This window comes from Porites lutea, chromosome 9, assembly GCF_958299795.1.
Source record: "Porites lutea chromosome 9, jaPorLute2.1, whole genome shotgun sequence".
Classification (NCBI taxonomy): domain Eukaryota; kingdom Metazoa; phylum Cnidaria; class Anthozoa; order Scleractinia; family Poritidae; genus Porites; species Porites lutea.
The window spans coordinates 13,110,841-13,135,317 of record NC_133209.1 but is presented as its reverse complement, the minus strand read 5'-3'; the positions used below and the strand labels follow the sequence as shown (position 1 = coordinate 13,135,317).

The 24,477-nt window shown below is 39.5% G+C and overlaps 2 protein-coding genes across 2 annotated transcripts in view; both read right to left on the bottom strand.

Moving 5' to 3' along the window:
- Window positions 1–5,963, bottom strand: part of LOC140948907 (uncharacterized) — a 57,263-nt gene extending 51,300 nt beyond the window's left edge. Inside the window, exons 1-3 of the mRNA XM_073398172.1 lie at window positions 5,805–5,963; window positions 4,348–4,434; window positions 3,920–4,095 (exon numbers count right to left, since the gene is read on the bottom strand). Of these exons, the coding sequence (XP_073254273.1) occupies window positions 3,920–4,095; window positions 4,348–4,434; window positions 5,805–5,907 (366 nt within the window). The 5' untranslated portion in view covers window positions 5,908–5,963. The remainder of the gene's footprint in view (window positions 1–3,919; window positions 4,096–4,347; window positions 4,435–5,804) is intronic.
- Window positions 5,964–11,399: 5,436 nt separating this feature from the next.
- Window positions 11,400–24,477, bottom strand: part of LOC140948906 (uncharacterized) — a 53,489-nt gene continuing 40,411 nt past the window's right edge. Inside the window, exons 6-10 of the mRNA XM_073398170.1 lie at window positions 22,155–22,568; window positions 21,399–21,502; window positions 21,030–21,312; window positions 12,660–12,850; window positions 11,400–11,582 (exon numbers count right to left, since the gene is read on the bottom strand). Coding sequence (XP_073254271.1) covers window positions 11,400–11,582; window positions 12,660–12,850; window positions 21,030–21,312; window positions 21,399–21,502; window positions 22,155–22,568 — 1,175 coding nt within the window. The remainder of the gene's footprint in view (window positions 11,583–12,659; window positions 12,851–21,029; window positions 21,313–21,398; window positions 21,503–22,154; window positions 22,569–24,477) is intronic.

The window sequence follows — 24,477 nt, the reverse complement described above, 5'->3', positions numbered from 1 at the left end:
TTCCATCAGGATTAATGTAATCCTTAAACTGATGGAGAACATTACAGATACATAGCTGGTGTCTGTTGAACAATTGTATTAATACTAATATCTGGACAAAAACTCATTCTTCAATAGTTTTCTGAGATATGTTTCTACTGACACTGGGTGTTCAATAAGCTTAATTGGTTTTACATATTCTCTCAGTCTGAACTCATTGGACCACATCATTTTATACACTGATCTATAAGGCTGAAAAAGGCAAGTATGATTCCAACGTTTCAGTTTTGCTGTTACACTTTCAAAACAATGATGTTTCTTAATATTCACTAATAAATCTTGATATTTGTTTTCTCCGTCATTCCCACTAACACTGAGAGATGATTCCCATTGGAGAGTTATTTGCATTCCCACAAACATCAAAGACAGCAATCCAGGCAGCACATCTACTACATTTCCTTCATAAGCTCTAGAATTTAGTAGAATACCATCATAAATTGTGATTTCGAGTTTTTTATTGTCATTTTTGCCTTTATAAATTGTAAATAGTTTGTAAATAGTTCCTGAAAAACCTCACGAGGATGTTACTATTAAAGTTATTATTATTATTATTATTACATCGTCAATGCAGGTAGCCCTAAATGTTAATTCACCTACTAGACTCCTTAGACACAGAAAGGCAAATTTCTAGACAAAAAATATTACTTTATATAGTCAAAAACAGTATATCTCTATTGCTTACTTTAATGTTATTCTGGTTTGTCTGTGTAAATACTGTTTAAGACACAGAAATGAATTTTTGTATAGAATTATGCCTTTCTGAGGAGGTGCTGTTTATGTGTCTGAATGGCTTGAGGTGTTCTCAGAATGCAGGAAAATTACATTCTGAGAGCACTAAATTTCAGATTTTCTTGAGGGAGTATGTCCCCAAACCCCCCTAGTTAAGTTGGTAGAAATCACTCATGTAAAATCCTGGATCCACCCCTGTATCTGGACTGTGAGATGGGGTTAATCGAGTTGGCGGAAGAATTCCCAAGTCAAGCTTTCCCGATGAAACAAAATAACCTGTAATTCTTCCTCACAAGGAAGAGGTGTAGTGAATAAATTGGTGAATCAGTGTCGCATCTGCCGGTATTTCAAGACCACAACCCTAGTACAAAGGATAACTCCTCTCCCAGAGGAGCGAGTGACACCATCCCCACAGCTCAAACATGTCGGTATTGATTTTTTGGGACCTTTGTACATCAAGAATGAATTCCAAGAAGCTGAGAAGTCTATTTACGTAATGTGCAACACGTGGAGTACATCTGGAGCTCACACGCAGCATGACAACCGAAAGTTTTCTATTAGCTTTGACAAGGAAGATGTCGAGAAGAGGTAAGATTGACGTGATTTGGTCTGACAACTTTAAATCATTTAATAACGCTGACAAAGGGCTCCGCCAATGCTGGGAAGTCATCTCAAGCGATATCACACAGGAAGGGGTCCAGGGTAGTGGTATTTGTTGGAAGTTAATTTGCCCTCATGCACCCCACTGGGGGGATTTTATGAGAGATTGGTGAAGTCAGTGAAGACACCCTTGAAAAAGAGGCTTGCAAAAGCGATGTTGACTGAAGAAAAAAATGAGGACAACACTTTCAGTAGTCAAGGCTCAAATAAACTGTCACCCCTTGACGTATTGCAGCGATGACACAAGCGACCCGCTCCCACTCACATCAGCCGAAATTATTATAGGTCGACCCTTTCGGTCAGTACCTTTGAAGTCAGAAGATGTGGAGGGCAGTTCTTCGCGAAAGAATCATCTTCAGGCTTGGAGAAATCGTTAAAAGTTGGCTGATAACTTTTGGAAACGATGGTCACAAGAGTAAGTGACTAAATTCGCGGCTTACAAGAAATGGGCACAAGTTACTCCTTCCTTACAAGTTGGGGACGTAGTCCTAGTGAGCGATGACGGCTTTCCAAGTCTGCGCTGGAAACTTGGACGGATACAAGAAATATTCAAAGGAAGAGATGGGCTGGGTTGTTTTTTTTGCAGATACTTTGATTTAAACGCCTGCGTTTGGTCGGGAATGTTCTGAAATATTCATGAAATGTAGTGTATTCACATTATGTAACTTGTATAAGAACATTTAAATATTCAAAATAAACCACTCAGTTCTCAACGGTCGAACTAAGAACATGAGCGTTGAAGGCTTCAGAACTGTAAAAAGTGTTCCTTGGCCGTCTCAGAGAGGTGTCCGTAAAAAGAGAGTTGAGAGTAATGTTTATTCGTGAAAAATATTAAGGCCTGGTAAACTTCACCCACTATCTGCTACATTTCGTTATGACGCAAATTTCAATCTCTACTGTCAAAAGTGTCGCCTGCCGTACGCTTGTATAAGCTCAGAACGGTGTGTGTAATCAGTATTGGATGAAGTGTCGCATCGATTAGGCACGTGTTTTCAGTTTGTCCACAGACCTGCTTTGCACCCGAGGGCGAGAATGTTTTCCTTGTTTTATTGGATCTGTCGGGAGCATTTGATACCGTTAACCATTCCTTGCTGCTGGCACGACTGCAGAAATCATATGGCATCAGAGGAACTGTACTGCAATGGTTCGATTCTTATCTTTCTCAAAGAACTCAGTTTGTAAACATCAATGAGGCGAATTCTACGGTACGAGATCTTCCCGTGGGTGTTCCCCAAGGTTCAGTTCTGGGATGTTCTCTGCCTTCTGTATACTGCGCCACTTGCTAAAGTGATAAGATCTTATGGCTTAGATTATCATCTATACGCTGACGATACTCAGTTATACTTTGCATTCAAATCGGTGGATGTGGACGCTGCTAAATCGAGGGTCGAGAACTGCATATGTCGCTGGATGGATCTCAACGAATTGAAGCTAAACCACGACAGGACGGAGGTCATGCTTATCCACTCAAAGCATCGTCCCTCTCCATCCTTTCAGTCCTTATGTGTTGGTGATGAGAGCGTGGCTGCCTCTCAGTCGGCTAGGAGTCTTGGTGTTATCTTTGATGAGCACATGTCTTTTCATGCACATGTATCTAGCATTTGTAGATCATCATTTTATCATCTCAGGAACCTATCTAGAGTTAGGAAGTATTTCACTAAAGAATCAGCAGAAGTTGCTGTTCATGCATTTGTCACATCGAAACTAAGTTACTGTAATGCATTATTATACGGCCTACCTAAGTATCAATTACAAAGACTGCAGTATGTACAAAACACGGCGGCTAGAGTTGTGTTGCAAGTAAGTAAGTTTCAGCATATCACACCTGTTTTGTGTGAGCTTCACTGGCTACCGATTCAATAATGCATTATTTTAAAAAGGTTGTGCTCCTCGTGTATAAATCACTGAATGGGACATCGCCTAGCTATTTAGCTCAGAAACTACATTATAGTTCTCATACTAGATCATTGAGGTTTGTTAGTAATGAACTTTTAATGCAACCTAGATCGTATACCAAGACCTACGGAGATAGAGCATTCGCTGTTCATGCACCAAGAGAATGGAACTTAATACCCTATGAAATTCGGAAGTCCAACACCATTTCGAGTTTTAAAAGATCACTTAACAATAAGACGTACTTGTTTACTAAATTCAGTAATAACGGATCATTGTTTTTATAGATTTGTATATAGTGCGTTAGTTTTAATTTTTCCCTTTTTTTATTATTATTATGAATATGGTTTAATAGTTGCTTTAGTTTTAATTTTTTCGTTTTTTACCCATTGTAAATATAATAGGATATGGATGTGAATTTGTAAATATTTTTCAATAATGACTGTAAAGCTCCTTGAACATAGGATAAGAGCGCTATAGAAATAAAGTTATTATTATTGTTATTATTATTATTATTCATTAATTTAACGTATTCAATGTGTTTTTGCTTCCCCTCTCCCTAGCAGTTTATTTACCAACATAAAAGAAACATTGATACCTCCAATGAACTTTTCCCTGGTTGGGTTACTACTTCAATGTCTGTGTGAAAGATGTGCTCAGAACATTTCAACTCGACACCAGGATCAACCAAGTATGATTTTCCGAAAGCGTACAGCTCGAGCGTAACAGGGCAGTCTGGGCAGTATATCCCCTGACAACAGTATTTGTAAAATGCTGGAAACAAAGCAAACAAGTGTCCTGTTACCTACACTGTCAGTTAGCATTTTCCTTCTGAGAGGAGAAAAGTAACTTGGTCAGCCGGTAGCTTGATATGACCTCATACCTTTTTCGACTCGGTTCATAATAAAGCAATAAATAATCGACCGATACACTTCTATATCTTAATCTTGTGCTTGGTCAATAAGACAAATGCTCATAGAAGTTGACGTTTTAAGATCGACATACTATAAAACACTCATTATTTACCAGTTATACGCAGAACAGACCCAAGTTCGACTTGCTTCAGAACGGTATGGTTTGGATGAAGAAGCGTGAAGTCTAACATTCGCTTTCCTGTTGGGATAGAAGAGAATCTGTAAATTTTAGGAGTCATAAATCAGATGGTGAAAGGATATGATAGTCCGGCTAAATCAAAGCATCTGACTGACTGACAAAATTACTTAACTAATCTTGTTTTCAATGTTTCTGAATTTGATGTATGTATTATAATAATACATACACCAAATTCAGAAATATGTAAGCAAAAAACTGACAAAGAATTATTTTACCGAGGTGTACATGTACTACATGTCTACCCAGGTATATAAAAAAGTTAAAAATAAATCTCCGAACACTTTGACATCTTAAAGAATAACTAATAGACCCCTATAATATTCTTTTTGCATCAGTTCCTCTCGTAGCACACAAAATAAGTTTTTATGCGAGACCGTATAGTTTTATTCAGCAATACCTTTTCAGATCACACCTACACGGAAACAATTCCGTTAAGCAATACCAATTTCGCGATTCTTTCGTTTTCATATAACGCTTTCATCGATATTGGGCCTACATAGATTCAAGAACCACTTAAACAATGTATGCCTCAGCTTCCTTTGCGTTGTGCTTCCAAGATGCTTCGCACCCTAATTTCAAATTCATTTGCATAAGTACGGACAATTAGAGCATTTTCCGTTACCGGTCCATCGAGTTGAAATCTAGCCCCTCTAATGAAAGGTTTCAAGAAACGAATAAAATTAATCTCTTTAAAAAGGCTTTTTAAAATGAAGATTCTGTTTAAGGTGTTTTAACCTTTTTGTTATTGTTTTTTTAGTATAGCATTATAAAAACCAAGACTACAAATTCTCCTGGCGTGTAAACCCGAGAAAAGTCGGTTTAATCTCTTCTACCGGACGAATAGCTGAATTTTTCAGATTCCACGCCTTGTAAATCCGGAACAATATTTTAGCGTTTTTTAGATTTCAAAGCGCCCTCGATCATTATTATTATTGTCAGCTAAGATGAAATAAATAAATATCTTAAGTACTTCCGTCAGACCTGTGAGCAGTTTTTCAAGGTTAGCTACAGTGAACGGACGGCTAGATTTTTACTTGTAAATAACTCATTTTTACGGGATTCAAACTTTAAGCGCTTAACATCTAGTACTCGGTTTGGATTTTCTTTTTCGTATTTTTCTTGGGCATGGGCAGCTACATGGACATGGTTGAAGTTTCCTCATTTGTCTTTAGCATTCACTTTCTTTGCCGAGAAGTGTCTCTAGTGCCGCCTTCTGAGTTTTGGACACAGTTTGAATAGCAAACAAAAAGAAGCGGCCATCTCTGTTATTTCTACAAAAGAGATAAACGAGCTCAGCAAAGGTAGCTAGATGGGCGTTGAAGAAGGCCGACTTCAATATGGAAAGTGCTCACAAATCAATTAGAACTTACCTGATGGCATTACAAATAAATGTGATCCTTGGATCGGTTCTTGTTTGAATTTTGGTCCGCTAATGCCGACAGACAAACATTTAAATTGCAATTCGTCTTTCATGTATACACTGAGTTTATACAGATGACACCTGCTTAAAAACACACTTGATGTGGCTTGTGTCCTCAAGCACCTGAGTAGTTAGCAAAGAAAGCAAAGTATCAAACAATTATTGCATTCGTCTCCCGTTTGTAAAGAACTATGAGAATCGAAAAGAATGGGTAACAACCTCCAAGATCTGCATAATTCTTCACATCACACAAACACGAATTCAGTAATTGTTTTGTTATTCATTCTCAAACTCATTAAAGAAAACATAAAGAAAATAAAGAAGAAAATACAAAGGAAATTAATGTCTAATGACTGTTTGGCAATCAAATGAAAAACTGCTCATTTTTGCGTCCTTAATTTTTCCTCCTGAAATCATTTTGTCTGAGAAGTAATATCAAGCATTCGACACAGTGTTTCATCACCAGATGAAACACCTCAAAAATCGTCAAAAATAATCCGCTGCTAGTCGTATCTTCAACTCTCTTCTCGGTGTTTCTTCTGGTGATTAAACACGGCGTCTCATGCTTGATATATCACTTTAATTTTAAAATTCTTTTGACTTTCCTCAAACATTTGCCTGTTTCTAGGAACGGTTTCGGTAGGGTTTAAACAGATAAGATGGTTTTTCTTGCAGATAGTCCTGAACGTCCATCGAGCAATATTGTTTCCTAATATGACTGCAACTCTTCCGCTCCTTTTTTGTCAGAAATTTGCTATTTCGTCTTCAGATAGCCGTGAACGCCATTTTTGTTTTAGTTTACTCAGTCGTAAACCGATAGGCTGCCGCGCTCTAAAGCTCTAAGCGGTCATTGCCTGGAAAACAACTGCTAGCAATATACCATCGAATAGATGGCCTATTGTTGCCTACATCTAAGCGCCGGCCGGTTATGAAGAATCTAAATTGAAGGTAATACTGATCGGACAGCTAAGGTTGACAGATTTATTTGCCCAATATTTCGTCTAGACAAAACTAGTCTTCATCAGGGGCTAGAAAAGCTAAGTGAGAAAAGAATAAACGGTTACACTATTTAAAATAATACAACAATAAAATATGATTAGTGGAGGAATACAATAGACAAAAACTTGTATAAAGAGGTTACATAAAAATATATGTCAGTAGATTACATTTCATCTCGTCTGTTCATCCCAAAGGGTTCAGGTGTTTTGCCTTTAGATCTTAAAAATCCTTCACGGACCTTACGGATACTGTCCCTGTCTGAATTAATTAGTTCTAATGGAATGAGTTCTATGTCCTTGATGGAATGATCGATCTGGAAGGGAGAAGTGGTCTGAAACGGCGGTAGGATGATAAAAGTGATGTGGATTTCTGGATTTTTCTATCGGCGAAACTAACTCTGGCTCAGTGACATATTTGGATAGCACCGACGCTCCGTAAGGTCCGTGAAGGATTTTTAACATCTAAAGGCAAAACATCTGAGCCCCATGGGATTAACAGACGAGATGAAATTTAATCTATTGACATATATCGCCGCTGTTTCTCCAGGTGGTCCTTGCAAGAATTGTTCACTAATTTACCCTATGAAGAATTAGCCGGGGGATTGGAACCAATCTGAAACGTAGTAAAGAAAAATGGTGCATCATTGTTCAAATTAGTAATAAAAGCACGAAATTTGGCCGAGGTATGGAGGTTAATACCCTGAGCAATTCTGGATAGAACGTCGCGCCCCAACCTGAATACTTCCACTTTAAAGCCGTGGAATTAATTATCTTTAAACAGCAAAAACACAGTCTTAAAGTTAAAGCACGGGTCCGAAATTAATAAGAGCGATAAAGTACAGTATAGTGCACAGTACTACTTATAGAACCACGCCCTCTGAGGGATACTTGCAGAGTGTTAGATGAGGAATACATTATAATAAAAATAGGCAATTGGTGCACTGTTTAAGCTTCTACATACTTTAACTCTTGTATGTGGATAAGTGTTAATGTTATAAATAGTTCTAGATAGGATGCCACGCCCCCTTTTTCAAGTACTTCCAGTTAAACAGCTATGGAATCGATTATATAAATAGGTCAGAAAAGGAGCATTTTTAGTATGGAATCAGTTGTGCAGTCATGGAATTAATTTTCACGAAATTAAAAAAAAAACATTCACCAGACACATTTATTGAGTGTCAATTCTGTTTTAAGGAGAACAGCCAATAAGAATGGTTTCAAGGTTTCAACCCGGCGATTTCAGCGATTGTTGCCAAAAGCTTTTACGTCGACGATGCCCTGCCGTCCTTCAGTGATAAGAGATCGGCCAGCAATGCAGCATTCAATCTGATTAAAATGCTAAGCCGTGGTGGTTTCTGCCTCGCTAAGTTCACATCAACGGCACCCTCTGAAAGAGGATCCACTCATGACTGAACCTTGACTCGACTGAGTTACCTCGGAGAGAGCCTTTGTGGTGCGGTGGCTTGTAGGAACAGATGAACTAGGGTTGAAAATAAGGGAATTAAACTGTCCTGAGACAAAGCGAAGCATCCTGTCTTCCATGTGTCCCGTTTACGATCCTCTTGGCTTCGCAGCACCCGAAACCATTACTGTTAGTGTTCTAAAACAAGACATCTGGAAGGCAAAGTTGGATTGGATCAGCCTTTGGTGGAAGACAGCTTCCACGTCAGTTGGAGGTCTTGGGTCAATCAGCTGCCATTCCTGGCTCAGCTTCGCATACCACGTTGCTACTTCACACGCCAAATGGGTGGCTTCAAGTGTAAACTGCGACTGCATATTTCTTCTGATGCATCAGAAGTTGGCTACGGCGCATCAGCATATCTAAGAGTTGAGGATTTGGCTGGTCTTATCCATTGTTCGTTCGTTATGGGAAAGGTAAGGAATACGCCAGTTAACTTTGTAAGCATTCCAAGGCTTGAACTAAAAGCAGCTGAGCCGTCGACACGTTTAAGATGCTAATGGAGAAAATGGATCTGTCTATCAAATGCACGAAGTACTGAACAGATAACGAGATAGTTCTCCACTACTTAAAGAATGCAAAACGTCCCTTCAAGACTTACGTTGCCAATCGTGTAGAAGAGATAAGAGACAACTCTCAGCCAGAACGGTGGAATCACGAGGCAGGATTCCTTAATCCAGCAGACAACGTTTTGCATGGCTTAACTCCCTAAGTGTTAAACTTAAATCACCGATGGCTATAAGGGCATGGGTTTCTATGGCGACCAGAATTCCACTGGCGTAATGCAGCCCTCAGAAATATTCCTGTTAAAAAATTAGAGTTAAAGCACGAGTCCCATGTTGAGTCTGGTACGCAAAGGTTCAACTTTTGATCCCTGCGTCTGACATCAGCACCTGTATTTTCACAAACTGCTCACTAGTTTATCTGTCGGAATCCGCTTATAGTTCCTATAGCTTTGCTTGTCCGTTTTGTCTACTTATTTCGTAGTCTGAAGACCGTCCGAAAGGGTCCCCTAACTCCTGCTACTACAAAAAATGCTGCTACTACAGGCATTGTAAGGATGGTTCAGTATTCTGCCTGTCGTATTTATTTGATTGAACGCCGCGGCGTTTATTAAATTTTTAGCGTTTCCAATGCGGCGTTTATTTCGAAACCACTTTTTTAAAAATCACTGCCAACAGAAATTGTAAATCGTATGTAAATATTATGTAATATAAAGGTTCCAATGTCTCTCTTATTTTGCTGAGATAGAATCGTAAATGTCTTGATGGTGTAAATTACCTAGTTGTACCGAGATTTTTCTTATTATCCTCGGGTTAACGCCGCATTCTCCTGATTAGCTGCGGCGTTAATTTAAGGACGGCGTTCAGTCGAATAAATACGGTATTGGCAAGAAATCGATGATCTCAAAAACCAAGAATAGTGTCAAGCCATCCAGTATAATCGAATTTGAGAGTCAAAGGGCGTGTGCTATCCCCGCCAGCCACCGTCAACTCTACAAATCAGATCATCCTCCAAAGGATCACCAGCCTTGCTACGAGAACGATGATTCACCACCCTCATGAGTTGATCGGTCGCCTTGGGTGTGAACATATCATTGCGAAAGTGCGTGAGAAGCTTTGGATTCCACAGATCAGGAAGGTAGTTTGCTCTTTTCTCAGCCAATGTATTGTCTGCAAGAATTTTCATGCCAAGCCAATGACTCAACAAATAGCACCTCCTTCTTCGGAATGGACCTTTTTGGATCCTTGTACGTCAAGCTTGGAGGGAGTGCAGTGAAACATTGGTGCTTCCTGTTCACGTTCCCGAGCACACATGCGATTCATCTCGAGTTGGTCCACTCAATGGACAGACAACGGAGGACAAAAGAACTTGGGACTGTGTGAAAAAGCCCTTCCAAGCAATTGTTACGTAGGACCCTGCTCCTAACGACAATGTTTTGTTCGGCTTTGGGTTCCTTCCGTCGTCCAAACACTTCTCCCAGTAATGTTGTGGCCCAAAAAAGCACTCATTTTCACCCATTTTGCTCCAAATTCAACTTTGTTTGAGGGGAGGGGTCGGCAGGTTTAGTAATATCACTGAAAAGGTCCCAACACGTTTGAACTCCATTGTCTGAAAACCACTTTGTTTAGAAAACTAGACGTTGCTTTGTGAGCTGTTGCACAATGACCACCTTAATGCTGGAGCTGATCTTTTGACGACGATATGATATATTTTTTCAGACCAGAACAGCTATTCTTTTGCTCTAAGAGTGCTAAAAATAATCACGCCATTTAACCTTAACACCATAAAGAGCACGTTTCCTTTAAAACCGAATGCTCTGGTACCTCTGGTTGACGAAAATGCATCACGAAGTCACTGGAACCTTGGTCGCGTTGGTCAAAAGTTGCGTCTTCTGGAGAATGATTATGAGGACCTGTGAGTGCTGCATATTATTGGACCTCCAACCCTAAGCGTGCCAAGGGGAGCGGAATGTTTGGGAACGAACGTTGTTTTCTTAAAACACATCTCAGGATTTCATTTTGTCATTTCAGTCTTTTTTCTCGTTTTCCCGCCAATTTTCACGTGGCATTCTGTTGCGCTTAAAAATAGTAGATGGCGCCCTTTACGTGTAGTGGAAACGCTTGGTGGCAGATTTCGTTTTACTTTGCTGCACAATGGCTCGCCTCGTCTCGCCACGCAGCCTGTTTACTACGAAAGTGATATAAATTGTTCAAAGCTGATGTTAAGGCGCGTCGAACTAGCTGTGCCGCCCCAACATTAAAAAAAAGACGGTATCGCAAAGCCTGCACGGTTGTGGGTTTACCACTGTGTACTATATTTTAAGATAAGCTTCGATTTTGCGAAAGTTAATTCCATGACTACACAACTGTAAGAGCTCAATAAAGGGTGTGGCATCATCTAATACATTTAGATTGCATGGAAATATTATTGACGAGATGGAGGTACAGAAAAATGTCATGTGCGCTCATTTTTGGTACCTGATTGTACACTTTCAGTAATAGCAATGTAACATCTATTTCTCTGTAAGTATCGACCAAAGGCGTATTGCGCTAGAAATTGACACATGGTTTAGTCAAGTATCTTCTTACATGTAAGACTCGTTGTAGCTGGCCCATCGCTGTAGCTGAACTAGCATAACCTCTTCTTGCTCTGATTGAGAGGCAGTGGTGTCTTCAAAAGTCATGTTCGTTTCTCTGAGCTGTTTAAACCAAAGCTCACATTCATCTCCACACGATAGGGTGAATGTATAGTTAGCACTCTCAGGTACCTAATGAACAAATAAATTTCACCAAAATCAAGGGAGAACGAAATACTTTCCACTAGGCTATCATATGGCATTAAAAGTTACTAAGCACGTTATGAAACATCCGGAGAAGATGAAAAACAGAGAGCGGAGACCGTAAGAGAGAGACTTGTGATGCTGAGCTTCAAGCTACTGAGTATAGGATTTGTAGTGTGTGGCACTCGTCCTGTAACATAAGGCTTGTCCCGCACTCTTTACAAAATGAACGTGCCATCTTTCTCGAGTTTGACATTTTGAAAGATAGGTTATCACAACACAGGATTCTTTCTATCCATCGCTGATCCTAAAAGTATGCAGCTCGTCTTTCACATAAGAAACTTAGTAAGAGAAGTTATAGCTCGCTTCGACTATTTTTGTAGCTCGCTGTTTGAACAACATCTTAGAAAACTTGGAACCCTTCGGTTACTCGCAGGGGCGGACACACAGTATTTCCCAACTCACCCAAACCTCCCAGTTCTCCCACCTAGTATATTAATCCCCTCCTCGCCGGCGCGCATTTGCCTTCTTGTGAGTTACTGAGGATGTCTGATTCGAAAAGATGGCATGGCAATTTGGTCGTAAAGTATAAGTTTCACTGATGTAGCCTGTTTTAGTTAAAAAGAAGGCGAAAGCCTTAGCACACTAGTGGATGTCCTGGAAAATGTATCATTAACGTCGCCTAAAATAGTTGCAAAATGCGTCCTTTGCAGACTTTTTCTGCTGAAACAATTGTACACATTCTTAATTATTTTATTGATTATATCTAGTGAAATTAGTTCACAAGGTTCTTGCTCTTAGAGTCGTTTTAAAACTCACCAACGTGGCTCCTTGTGGAAACCTATGATCACGAAACAAGGCAATTGTTCTTCATTTGTTGCAACCATCATAAGGAGCCCTGCTGTCCTTCTTCTATTTGTGTGTGTTTATTAGCTTTTATTTCTTCATTTATTTTTGTCATACTTTAAATTCATTATTTCCCTTTCCTTACCACGCTTATATTAATTGTCACCTAAAAAGCCTGCATATGAAAGAGCAATTTAATGAGACGGGCGGGAAAATTACCTGCAGATAGGAAGACAATCTTTCCCCATAGTTTTCGCTGACCTCAAATATGGCAGACAAACTTTGCATCGTAGTATGTCCATCGGGTTTCTGCTCAAATATCGGATTTTCACGAAGAGTCGCAAATCCCTCAGTATTCACGTATCTATACCAGAATTCTCGGTGAGCTCCGCGGATATCGTCAACGGAATCTGTGTGCGTGACAATTATTTTTGGATGGTATTCAGTGGCAAATCCAGACCTTCAGATAAGGGGTGGGCGGTCATCCAGACCCTGAGATAAGGGGTAGGAGACCGCAAGCATAAGGTCCACGTGGTTTCATGGAAATAGTCAAATGTGCTGTTTTAGAACAAATTGCGCCACTCTCAACAAACGTCATTAATTCGCGCGGAGGCCCGCAAATTTGACTGTCTCCCGCGTGGAGTTTCAGGAGATGGGCGAGCTCCTTGCAACTTTACTTTAGTGCTATCCAAAATTTTCAAGTGCTTCACTTCTCATTTGTATTATAAATATCTATCATATCTATCAACTATATCATCCGTATTTTTAATGCATACATCTATAAAGGTGGCAGTTGATTTTCTTTGAAGAGAAATCCACAACAGCTTTGCTACGCTTCAGTGCGTTGCTCATTTGTGTTAAAGAAAAGCCAGAGGCTATCATGTATGGGACCAGTACACCGACTTGTATTTGCTATTCATATGGCATTAAGTTTCTTTTTGAAAGTTTTGCTCAACAAATGTTCATGACAGTGTACGTCTCTTCAATTTTTAAAATTCAGTATAACGTGACCGAGATTCGACCCCGGGGGGTAGCGACTGCAGACGATTATCTTAACCACCAGCCTATTTCCTAAGGCGTTCTCTCTTGCCCTGTTGTCCGCGCGAAGTTTGGGAAAGAGCGGGTGAGAGATTGCCAAAATACTCCTGATTTTAGCGCGGAGAAAAACCCTGGTCACATTTAACAAGTTTCAACGCCTCTGTTCTGCAAAAGCCGCTTCCCGATGGTACGGAAGTGTCAAGAAACGCCGGTAGGCTCTAACTTTTTGTAATATTAAAGTTTGTGGTTGTTATTTGCTAGTGGCGATGGACTTGGACTTGGGCCTTAACAAGAAGCATGTATGCTAAATGTTAAGCTAAAGTGCTTCAGCACATGCATAAAGCAAACAAATTCTCCTTGACCTAAGAAAGCAATACAGATTTTCATCGAAAGCTTTTTTTTTTTGTCTACTCGACAATTTGAGTACGATTGCGATGTGGAGCTTTCTACCCATCTTTTGTGTATCGACCTGAAAAGTATATTTTCGTCGTATTCATATAGTGACATTATAATTCCTAAGGAAGTTCGCCTCGTTCTCATCCTCTTTATTACATACTATAACTTAAGTTTAATTATTACTTTGTATTTTCAAAGATAAGATAAGATAAGATAGCATCTATAGATCTGCAAATAATATTTTTAATGCTCTTACGTTCACATTAAAATTTATGGTGTCTATTTATCCACTGCTTGTTGTTGTAACCATAAAAAGCATTGGCTTTTCAATAATGTCAATTTTCCTTGCAAGTCAGAGTTGTTCTTTCTGCTTGCCAATTACATGCAACGATACAGATCGATTGGTGGTTTGATAAAAAATTTTCCTCTGTCCAGTGCTTCCTTTGTAATTTACAATTAAAAGGCTTTGTAATAGGTGCCCGGTGAATTCTTTTTATGCATATTTTGATGTGCTATGTCTATGCCTCCTTAATCAGGTAAAAAAACTATCATTTAAAGCAATACCAAGTTATTTCACTCTATAGATTTAAATATGTTTTTCTTCTATAGAAGTGGTTTGATCTTTTTATCATGAGCCACATTTTTACGTTTTCTATGAACATAGTTAATTTTCTACCTAGTTTAAATGATCTTTGCTTTTGATTTTTTAAATTTTTTGTATGTTAATGAAAAACTTAGCGTAAAAAAAGGAAATGCAAAAATATCTGTGGTACGCAGTTTAGCAGATATTTGTTTTCTGCACGTTCTTATATGGTTAATTACGTGTGTTATCTTGCCTTTTTGTGTTTCGGTATTTTTGGTGTTAAGTATTTTGCATACAGTTATATAAGCGTCTTGTTCATTCATATTCGTCTTCCGGGTCTGTGAACTCCTAACAACCCACAATCTGATTTCATTTTATTGCTTTCAGTTTCTCAGCTTACTGGAAAAATTGTTGTTTTGTTGTTTTTAGCGACTAGAGTTCGGCTTTTGCTCACGTCTGTTTCTTCCTTTCAAGGACCAATCATCACCGTGGCTGGCTACGATAGATGAAGGAAAGGATTCATTTGTCAATCTTCAGATGACTGTGATTTGAATTATTTAGTCTTTCCGAAGAATTTTTCCTGGGGATATCTGTTCAGGAGTTATTTAGGGTCGCTTTAAGTCCTCCTCTAGGCTTTGTGAGTCCCGCCTAAAAGCACCTCAGTTTACTGTTGCTACCATTGCCCACTTCCGTGTTTTTAGCCAATGACTGGCTGTATTATCAAGCATGGTGAGCCTCCATTTTGACGGTTGCGGTCGTTATAATAACTGCTACCTCGCTCGATTTAAGTTTAAGAGTGGTTGTCAGAGAAAACCGGGCAAAATGTTAATAATGTCAACGGAAGGGGGTCAACAGAATAAGCTCATACTAACATCATAGATAGGTTAGGTGGAGTAATGGACAAATATAATAAACATAGGTTCTTCACTGCTCTTGTATTAGAGATACAAGCATCACTTTATTTGACCCCCTCGGACGCCATTTTTGTAAGCAAATTTTGACTATTTTCTGAGGCTCACAAACTCCTCAAAATTAAAGTAGCGAAGTTCAGTTTCTGTATGCCATACAACACAACACAGGACTATCTTCGAAAACCATAAACATTGTTAAGTAGCTACGGGCAAGACTAAAACTTTCTTATTTTACCTGACCTAAACTCAGTGTCTCCAAGCGAATCATATTTAATATTCTCCATGATTTTTTGCCTATGTTGTTTCTTGTTTTTCTTTTAACTTCTAGAAAGAGCAGAAGGAACCAAACTCCGCGCCGGTGGCATGGCACAAGAAGAGAAGCCTACGGGGGGAGAGAGGAGGGAAGTGACAAGAATGGAAGGAAAGAAGAAAATTGCTGCACAAGTTAATGATTCTTTTAATTCAAAGATGCAATGCCAAATAAAGTATTTGAAAGTGCTTTACATTGCGACATCTGTCTCTTCAACAACAGCTCAATAGACACAGAACAGTTCAATAACTACTCCAGTAGGGTTTACTCAGTATCAATTAAATTTTCCAGGGTTCAATGCTAAAACACCGAAAATCGAATTTTTCATCTAACATATGCTTAAACTTAAGCATAGCATTTACTATTTACAAATTTAGCTGCCAAAAATTTAAATGCTGTTCCGAGACACCCATCTGGCATGATATGCATAGTCTGGATGCCCTGTGATATTTGGAGGGCCCAGGGGCAGTTGGCATCTTGATCTTTTGGTTAAGTTCAGTTTATAATCTAACATGGTGTCAGGAGAAAAGAGGAAACAGTCAGAAAGATGAGCGTAGGAATGCGTAAGATAGCAAACCAGGTATGATTTCATGTCAATTCCGTGGATATCGTCACAAACGAGGCAATTGTCCTCCATATGGAAAGACTTGTAATGCTTGCCACAGGCCTAACCATTTTGCAAGTGTATGCCAGTTTGAAAAAAGGAGGTTCAAGCAGTGGACCAAGAAGGTGCCAGTGACGAACAGGCCTTCTTCATTGGTGCTTTAAGTGACAACAAATGCACAGAGAATGAATGGTACGTTAATTTGAAAGTTAAAGAAAAGTACATCTTTCAAGATTGACACTGGATCTCAGAGCAACGTATGTCATCCTAGAAAGCATTTGTAAGGAAGTGGGTATCGTGTGTGGCAGTAAAATGGTGTTAAGGTTTGTTTCCTATTAAGGCCCTGAAATCAAAACATTGGGCAAGACTGATGTGGCAGTTGAATACAAAAGATAAAGATATCATGTAATAGGTGGTTGAAGCAGATGTCATACCGGTATTAGGGCTTCAAACCGCCACTAACCTAGAGTGTACATACAGAGATTATTATCTGTGGCATCAAGCGGTACACAGGAGACCAAGCCAGTAATACTCAATACCTATGTAAATCAGTTCAGAGGCATTGGAACACTTCCAGGTGAATATGAGATAAAGACTGATGAAAATTCAACTCCAGTAATACACCCACCAAGGCGGATCTCTGATATGTTATGGGACAAAGTCAAGGCTCAACTATGTCGGATGGAAGAGATGGGTATTATCACCAAAGTTGAGCAACCTACCAAGTGGGTCAACCAAATCGTTGTGGTTCGAAAGCAAAATGGATATTTCCATCTGTCTTGACTCTGTTACCCCTTAAAAACGGCGGAAAAGGTAGCTGCAAGTATGTCAGAAGCAAAAGGTTTCTCAACTCTTGATGCTACGTCAGTATTCTACCAGATCAAGTTGGCCGAAGAAAGTACTCGGCTTACTAGCTTCAACAAGCCCTTCAGGAGATTTAACTTTGAGAGGTTGTCATTTGGTCTGGTATCAGCCCCAGAGGTTTTTCAAAGGGCCATGTCAGATGTTTGAGGACATCGACAAATTTGAAGTCATTGTTGATGAATTGCTTGTGTGGGGCAAAAACACAGAGGATCACGATCACACTCTGAAGCAGGTTTTGAAGAGAGCAGGGGCGTATGATTTTAGATTTAGTGAGCAAAAGTGCAAGTTTCACAGGCAGGAAGTTGAATATGTGGGACATGCATTTGGGACTGATGGCTTGAGACCAAATCCAGACAGAATTCAGGCCATTTTGAATATGCCAGTTCCACAAGACAAAACAGGCCTACAAAGAATTATGGGTATGGAAAATTATTTGCATAAGTTCGTCCCGAATTTGGCTATCAGCAATAAACCACTTCATGAGCTGCAGGAAAAATCAGTGGAGTGGCACTGGATGGGAGCACAGGAGAAAGCATACGAAACGCTTATCCCCAGTATCACTCAAGCACCTGTTCTCACGTATTTGATGTGAATGACGATGTGATTGTATCTGTTGATGCAGGGGGTCTTGGTGCCTGTTTACTGCAAGGAAACCAACCAGTAGACTATGCGTCAAGATCACTAAACAGTGCAGAGCGAAATAATGCTCAAATCGAAAAAGAAATGTTAGCTATTCTGTCTTTGACATCAGCAAATTTCACCAGCACTTTTATGGAAAAACAGTTATGGGTAGAAAGTGACCGAAAACCTCTCGAAAGTTTAGTCAAGAAACCGCTGTCTATGGCACCGCAGCGCATTCAGCGAATGATGTTTCGTTTACAATAGTATGAACTGATAGTCAAGTACAGACCTGGTGACCAATTGCACATTTCAGATACCCTTAGCCGTGCTAGTTAGTTAGAGAGAAAGGGTTTGTTTAATAAGCAAACACATGAAAGAGAAAGTTGCTAGTTGTGGAATTTGTAACAAGTACAGGAACTATCAACATTACTCAAAGACAACACAAGTACCTCTGCCACCAACTGTCTATAACGGCATATGGCAAGACATGGAAGTTTGGAATTTCAACCGTTTGCCAAACAGTATCAATTTCAGCGTGTTACTTCATTACCAAGATTTCCTCAGAGCAATGGTTTGGTGGAACGTACTGTACAAACAGCCAAGAAGCTCCTCAAGAAGGCATATGAGGACAAAAAAGATCCCTATTTAGCAATTCTGGAGTTACGAAATACTCCAATTCCTGGAGTTGGCCTTTCACCAACGCAGTTGCTCAAAGGGCGCCGCACAAGAAGTATCATTCCTTTTAAGAATATCTAGCTAAATCCAATGGCCTACGACCCCAGTGAAGTTCAGAGACTGCTGAAAGAAAAAATAAGTTCAGAAGAAGTATTTTGATCGGAGCTGCAAGTCACTTGAACCATTAAAACCTGGAGATATTATCATAGTGCGACAGGGAGGAACCTGGGAACCCGCAGTGCTGTTGGGGAAATCTAACAAAGGCGAACCAGGATCATATATTGTGAGAGCTAATGACCATAATTTACAGGGGAAACCGGAGGAATATATTCTGAGGACACAAGAAACCGCGTTACTTGTCCAGTGAAGTAGCTGAGGATACTAACAGCAGGCACCCTGTTACAGACCAACTACCTGATGACTCCAGAGAGAAGATTGACAGAGAATTAACATCAGCTACAACTCCCATTATCAGCAGAGTCAATGGTCGAGTCATTTGTGTACCTCTGCGTTATAAGGAATGATTCCATTGTTCTGAATGACATTGAACACTGAACATTTTATTAGTGACTTAAGACGCGTTACTAAATATTTAGTTTTCTGTTATAGGACTGTTTAGCTCACAGTCTTTGCTATATTTGTCATTCAGTTAAAGGCAACAAGGAAGAATGTAATGCTATGCATAGTCTAGATACCCTGTGATATTTAGGGGTCTCGGGGTAGTCGCCATCGTGATCTTACGGCTGAGTTCAGTTATACTCTAACACGGACACTCAATAAGATTTGCCGTTTTTCTGCTGGAAACCGTCACATTGTTTAAAAATATATACATTACGAAGTAAATCAAAATCCACAGCACCTACTTCTAGTGTTTTTTTTCTGGACAGACACTTTTGATCCGTCGTTTTAAAACACTCGCGAGTACCTGCAAATGCCCAGAAATGCCGGTACGAAGCATATGTTGACAATTTACACGTTTTTACACGCTTTCGACTACAGTCCGCAACCTTAGCTCTCGTGCAGAGATTCACTGACACAAATTCAAGAAGTTCATTGTCTTATACAAGTTGCTGCGTGTTTAAGTCCACTTCAGTTGAAACTTTGTTTGTTGCTTCCGCGTACACGAAGAAACTCCTCTTGCCAAGGTTGCCGTAACCTAGCGGCAAATGCCGCCTTTTTTTTTTTTTTTTTACTTTTTCTTTTCTTGTTATTTCCAAAACTGATGTATAATTATCATGATTGATAATCACATTAGATAATTACATTTACAATACTACAAAAAAGCATTTTAACAATAAACATTAACAGAGTAAAGCAAAATTAATTTTTAAATTATTACAGGGTTAGAAGAAATTAGAAAAAAGTACAACACGGCAATGAAATAACACGGAGTTACGACAGTTAACGTAAAAAGGCGTCAGTATCTACTTTCTTTTAAAGAATTCTTTGTTGCTGTTTTTTTTTTCTGTTTCATATTTAGCCATGATCTTCGTCCTAAGTCCATCAATGTTTCCTTAATCCTAAAAAGAAGCCAACGGTTTAATTATTCCAGTCAGTGCTTAAACAAAGTCACTATTTTCAGTGCTTACTCTAATTAGTATTGGCAGTACTTAACCCTAATCAGTTTAGTCAGAATCCAGTACGAATAGCAAATGCAAGTCGGTGTACGGGTCCCGTACGAATAGCCACTTGGTAAAGAAAAACACCTCCGTACGGTTCAATGACATCCTCGCAGTTCATTTGGGCCGGTATTATCTAAGCATTTTCTTCGTTATTACTTAAAGTTTTCGTGGTCTCGAAAATAAACAAAAAACTTAAATACCCTAGAAAGAAATACGCACACGATGTATCTCTTGATGTAACTTAAAAACATTCATGAAGAGGAAAGAAATGTTTATGCATGGCATTATTCGCAGAAATGCAATGACTCTGTAGTTGTTTGTAGGCCTGTTGCTTTCAACAGTGCCAGTGGAATAGCAGAAACATCATCAACAAATTGCATTAGCCATTATTGGTGGCTGTTAGTGCTCAATTTCCGCCGTCCTTCTCCTGAAAAATTTTTCCTCTAGACGGGATATCTCTCGCAAGATATTCCCGACACCTCTTCGTCACTGGATTTATCAAAAGCACTCTCACTACGGAGTTCACAATAACCGTAAAAACATCCACAGTCCCCACATTCATAGTCATTGTCAAAGAGGTTCTTCTCAAGGGCTTGCCTAAATTGGTAAGGAACAATGATGACAAAAAGGTAATTTATTGACGGCTTGCGAAGGTAATTTCCGACGCAATTTTGCTTGTGTATTCTTTGACCGGTGTCCTCGTCAAAATTGTGCGCGTGTGTCACCCGAGATGGCGCAATTTGTGCTGAAAATAGCATATTTGTGACTATTTCGATGGAACCAGCACCTTACTGAAAAAGCTATCCAGTTACGGTCTCCTTCCCCGATTATGGCTCCTGCTCCTCAGTGAAACAATTTGATCTTCCTACAGTAGTTGTTCACAATCATTTTTCTAATTATAGGCTTAATTACAAGACATGAAACAACACACCATCTTCATGATCAAGTTATAGATTAACACGCACCTATGAAAGACACCGTAATGCTACTAGCTGGGTAACTAGAGATGCTGACAAAATCCAGTATGACGTATCTACCGCTCTTTGGAGGTGTGCATGTGAATAACAATGTGTTGGATCTGTAAGAGATGTCAATGTCGCCACACTCAGAGTAGGGTCTGTCATCATCTGTCACAAATAGCCTTGCAGACTCAGCCTTTTGATCACAGCAGTTTACAAAGAGATCCACTTCAACGGAGTACACAAAAACCCTTCTGACCAGTGAAATTGTCCATCTTGGATTGCTTAACTAGAGAAACACAAATATTTCAGGAGACTATCTTCAAATGTTGAAAAACATCTCAACAGTAAATGAAAAAAATTTATCATTCTTACGGTGTTGTGATAGACCGAGGAGTAGAGATGGACAAATGGTAGTGATTGTGATTCCTGCGTCTGAATCTGGTGATGACTCCAATTACGATACTTGGTTATGTCCACTGAAAAGTAATGTAAATGTGAATTAAGCTACTAACGTTTTTCAAGTAGAATATTTAATGCTCCTTCCGGTGCTTTTACTGAAACACGTTGTTTATAATAGCAAACGATAGCGACTTCATTTATGGAGGGTTCCACTGGCGAGCCAGATCAAACACAAGTTAATAGAGAGATTTAGAGTCACATTTAGGACAAACGGCAAACGGCAGACTCAAAGTCAGAATTTTCCAAAATAGAAAATGAGCAGATAAAAACAGCCTAAATCAATCCTGTTTTCTTGTAGAAGTAAAGAACATTCAAAGACAAGTAAGGGGAAAACTTGGTCACGTGGAATAAATTCGCGTTTTCCCTTTGCCGTAAACGTGACTCTAAATCTCTCTAATGATAGTGGAACAATCGTAGAATTATCGAGTAACAAGTCAGACAATGAAAAGCAATTTCTACTAGGCAAGAAAAAGTGTACGTTCCACAAAAAAGGAAACAAGTATTTTGCGTGATAGTTTAATACTGAAAAGGTCTTGCCGACTAATACTTGTTAGAACATACTATCATGCAACCAAGCAGCTGCTGAGAAAACTGCCATACTCATTTAAATTGATAGTAAAAAAAATGAGTCGAATGGTCTTTCCCTTGTTATGTACGTTCGCTAAGTACCTTGACGGCTTTCACATATAAATCCATTCATCGAAGAACAATCAGTGTTCATAAGTTCCCCGTTTATCCTACTCAAGACACCACAAGCATACTTTTCATCGCTTAGTGGGTAACCATGTTTCCATTGTTGTTTATTCACACTCGTCTCATCAATCCAGAGCCAGTTATTAAGTCCAAGCTTTGACCTTATTAGGCGAAGTCCAACATAAAAGTCTGTCTCCGAATTAGTGATACTCGCTAGCAGATTCATCAAATCATTCCTGAAAAAAACGGCATTGTTTACTAGGAATAGGTCTCCTCCTTGCTGTCGACATGAAGCACGAGCACCGTCCCAGGTCCTTCTCGTGTTAACGAAGAATCGAAGACAAGACGGACCAACAGGTATCCAGCCAGAAACACAGCTTCTGTTTCGTTCTACAACCAAAATGATGAATATTCGGAAAATTGAATACTAAACAGGCGCCTAGAGACAAATAAACGAGGCGAGATGCAAAGACGGGATGGAAAGTGATTGTTTCTTGAATTTTTTTCATTAGAAAGTTACTAAAGCGGGGGTCTTTCTTAAAGGAACAGTATCCCGTTACTGCAAATGTAACAAACTTTGATTTTTGGACAGGATGTCGCGAAATCAAAAGATGCGAGAAGAGTAAGAGAAGCTTGAAAAATCCGTTTGCATCGCGCTTAGCCGAGTTCAATACTACACTAAAGCTTCTCAGGATTACAGATCAATGATATATTGTTCCCGTTAAGTTTCGATTTGGGCGAAATCTGGATTTTTTTGGCGTTACTTATATTGCCGTTGGCCGGAGGGCCAAAAAAAGGGAAGCACTTTAATGTCGATTGAAAGCTTATTTCTCCTGCTAGCTTCCATACAAGCTCAGATAGTTGTAAAAGGAATAAGCAGAAATGAAACAGCAGCAATAAAGACTGTAAGAAAGAAACCATTGAGACATTGATGTGACTGAGGAGATCTTTTATGGAGGGGAGCTTCGTGAAGCAGAATGTTTTGCAACGACGCGTTAGTATACTTTTAAATGAACCCCCTACGGCCGACAAAATCAAACAAACACGCGCTACATGTTTAGAAAAACTAGTGTCATGAAATCATAATATAATTTTTGACTAACCTTTGCGATGATTCATAGCGTTGAGATTGTATTTTTATTTGTCTTCCAAGCGTTTGTGGCCAGAACGCGAGCAAATCAAGCAAATATTACTGGACTTGGAACAACTGACCCCCTGACACGAGTTTCACATTAGAAAAGCTGATTTTAAAGCGAGCAGAACGAGATTTTCGGGTCGCAAGACGGCCCTGCTAGCAATAAAATCTCAATGAGTCTAAGACAAAATAAGACGGAAGACTTCTTCGAAAGTCTAAAATATTACTTGAGAATATAAAAAACAAATCTCCGTCGGCGGTGCGGTCCGGAAGGAAATCTTGTCGAGTCAATATGACAGTTCTATTGTCTTTTGAAGATAAAACAGATGACGCTTGCGCATGCGCATAATCGGGACACTGTCCCTTAAACGCTGCACACAGGCGCTAGGTATCCTGATGATACCAAAGTTCTTTCCTCTTACATTGTCCATAAATTTGTTAGCCCACCTTGTAATAGAATGTTAAAAGGCACAAACTACCATGTAATCATGATATATACTTAAATGTTCCACAGTTTATTTTTATTTTACCATTTTTGGTTTAAACTGACAGAGTACAAGCTGTTACGCCGCATTCCACCAATGGGCTTTGACAAGAGCCATAATAGGACAGAGAGGGAGTCTCCCACTCACGCCTTTGGGATATTTTAATTTGAAAAAAGTTATTTTTAGAACTATGCGGACCATGCGGAAACAGTTTCCGGTAAACTGGTTGACTTCCGGAAGATTCAGCGTGCCAAAGCGAGGCGGGGTCAATAAATGAAAAAAATGGCTGCTTAAGTGGAGGGACGATGTGGGGGGTCTGTACTTGATAAATTGTCATTCGTCAACGAAGAACCTACCATAGAAACTGGTTAAAACTTGTACACAAACGGATCTTTTACAAGAAACGGTAGAAATACAGTTAAAGCGACCGCGTGGACCATCGTTTTAGTTGGAACAGCTGGAAAGAGGACAAGTAGCATTGCGGCCTGGATAAGCGTTGAACACAAAATCCGCGGGTCCTACAAAGACGACCGGCCATACAAGCGACCGGGTGGACGTATTTTCAGTTGAAAGGAGAAGGAAAAAAAACGTATAAAGGTTTCGAGTGTTTTTCTCAAGGACATGACCAGGAATCATGTGGAAAACACCTTTTGCCGCTTTGCCTGATATTTTGTGCCGT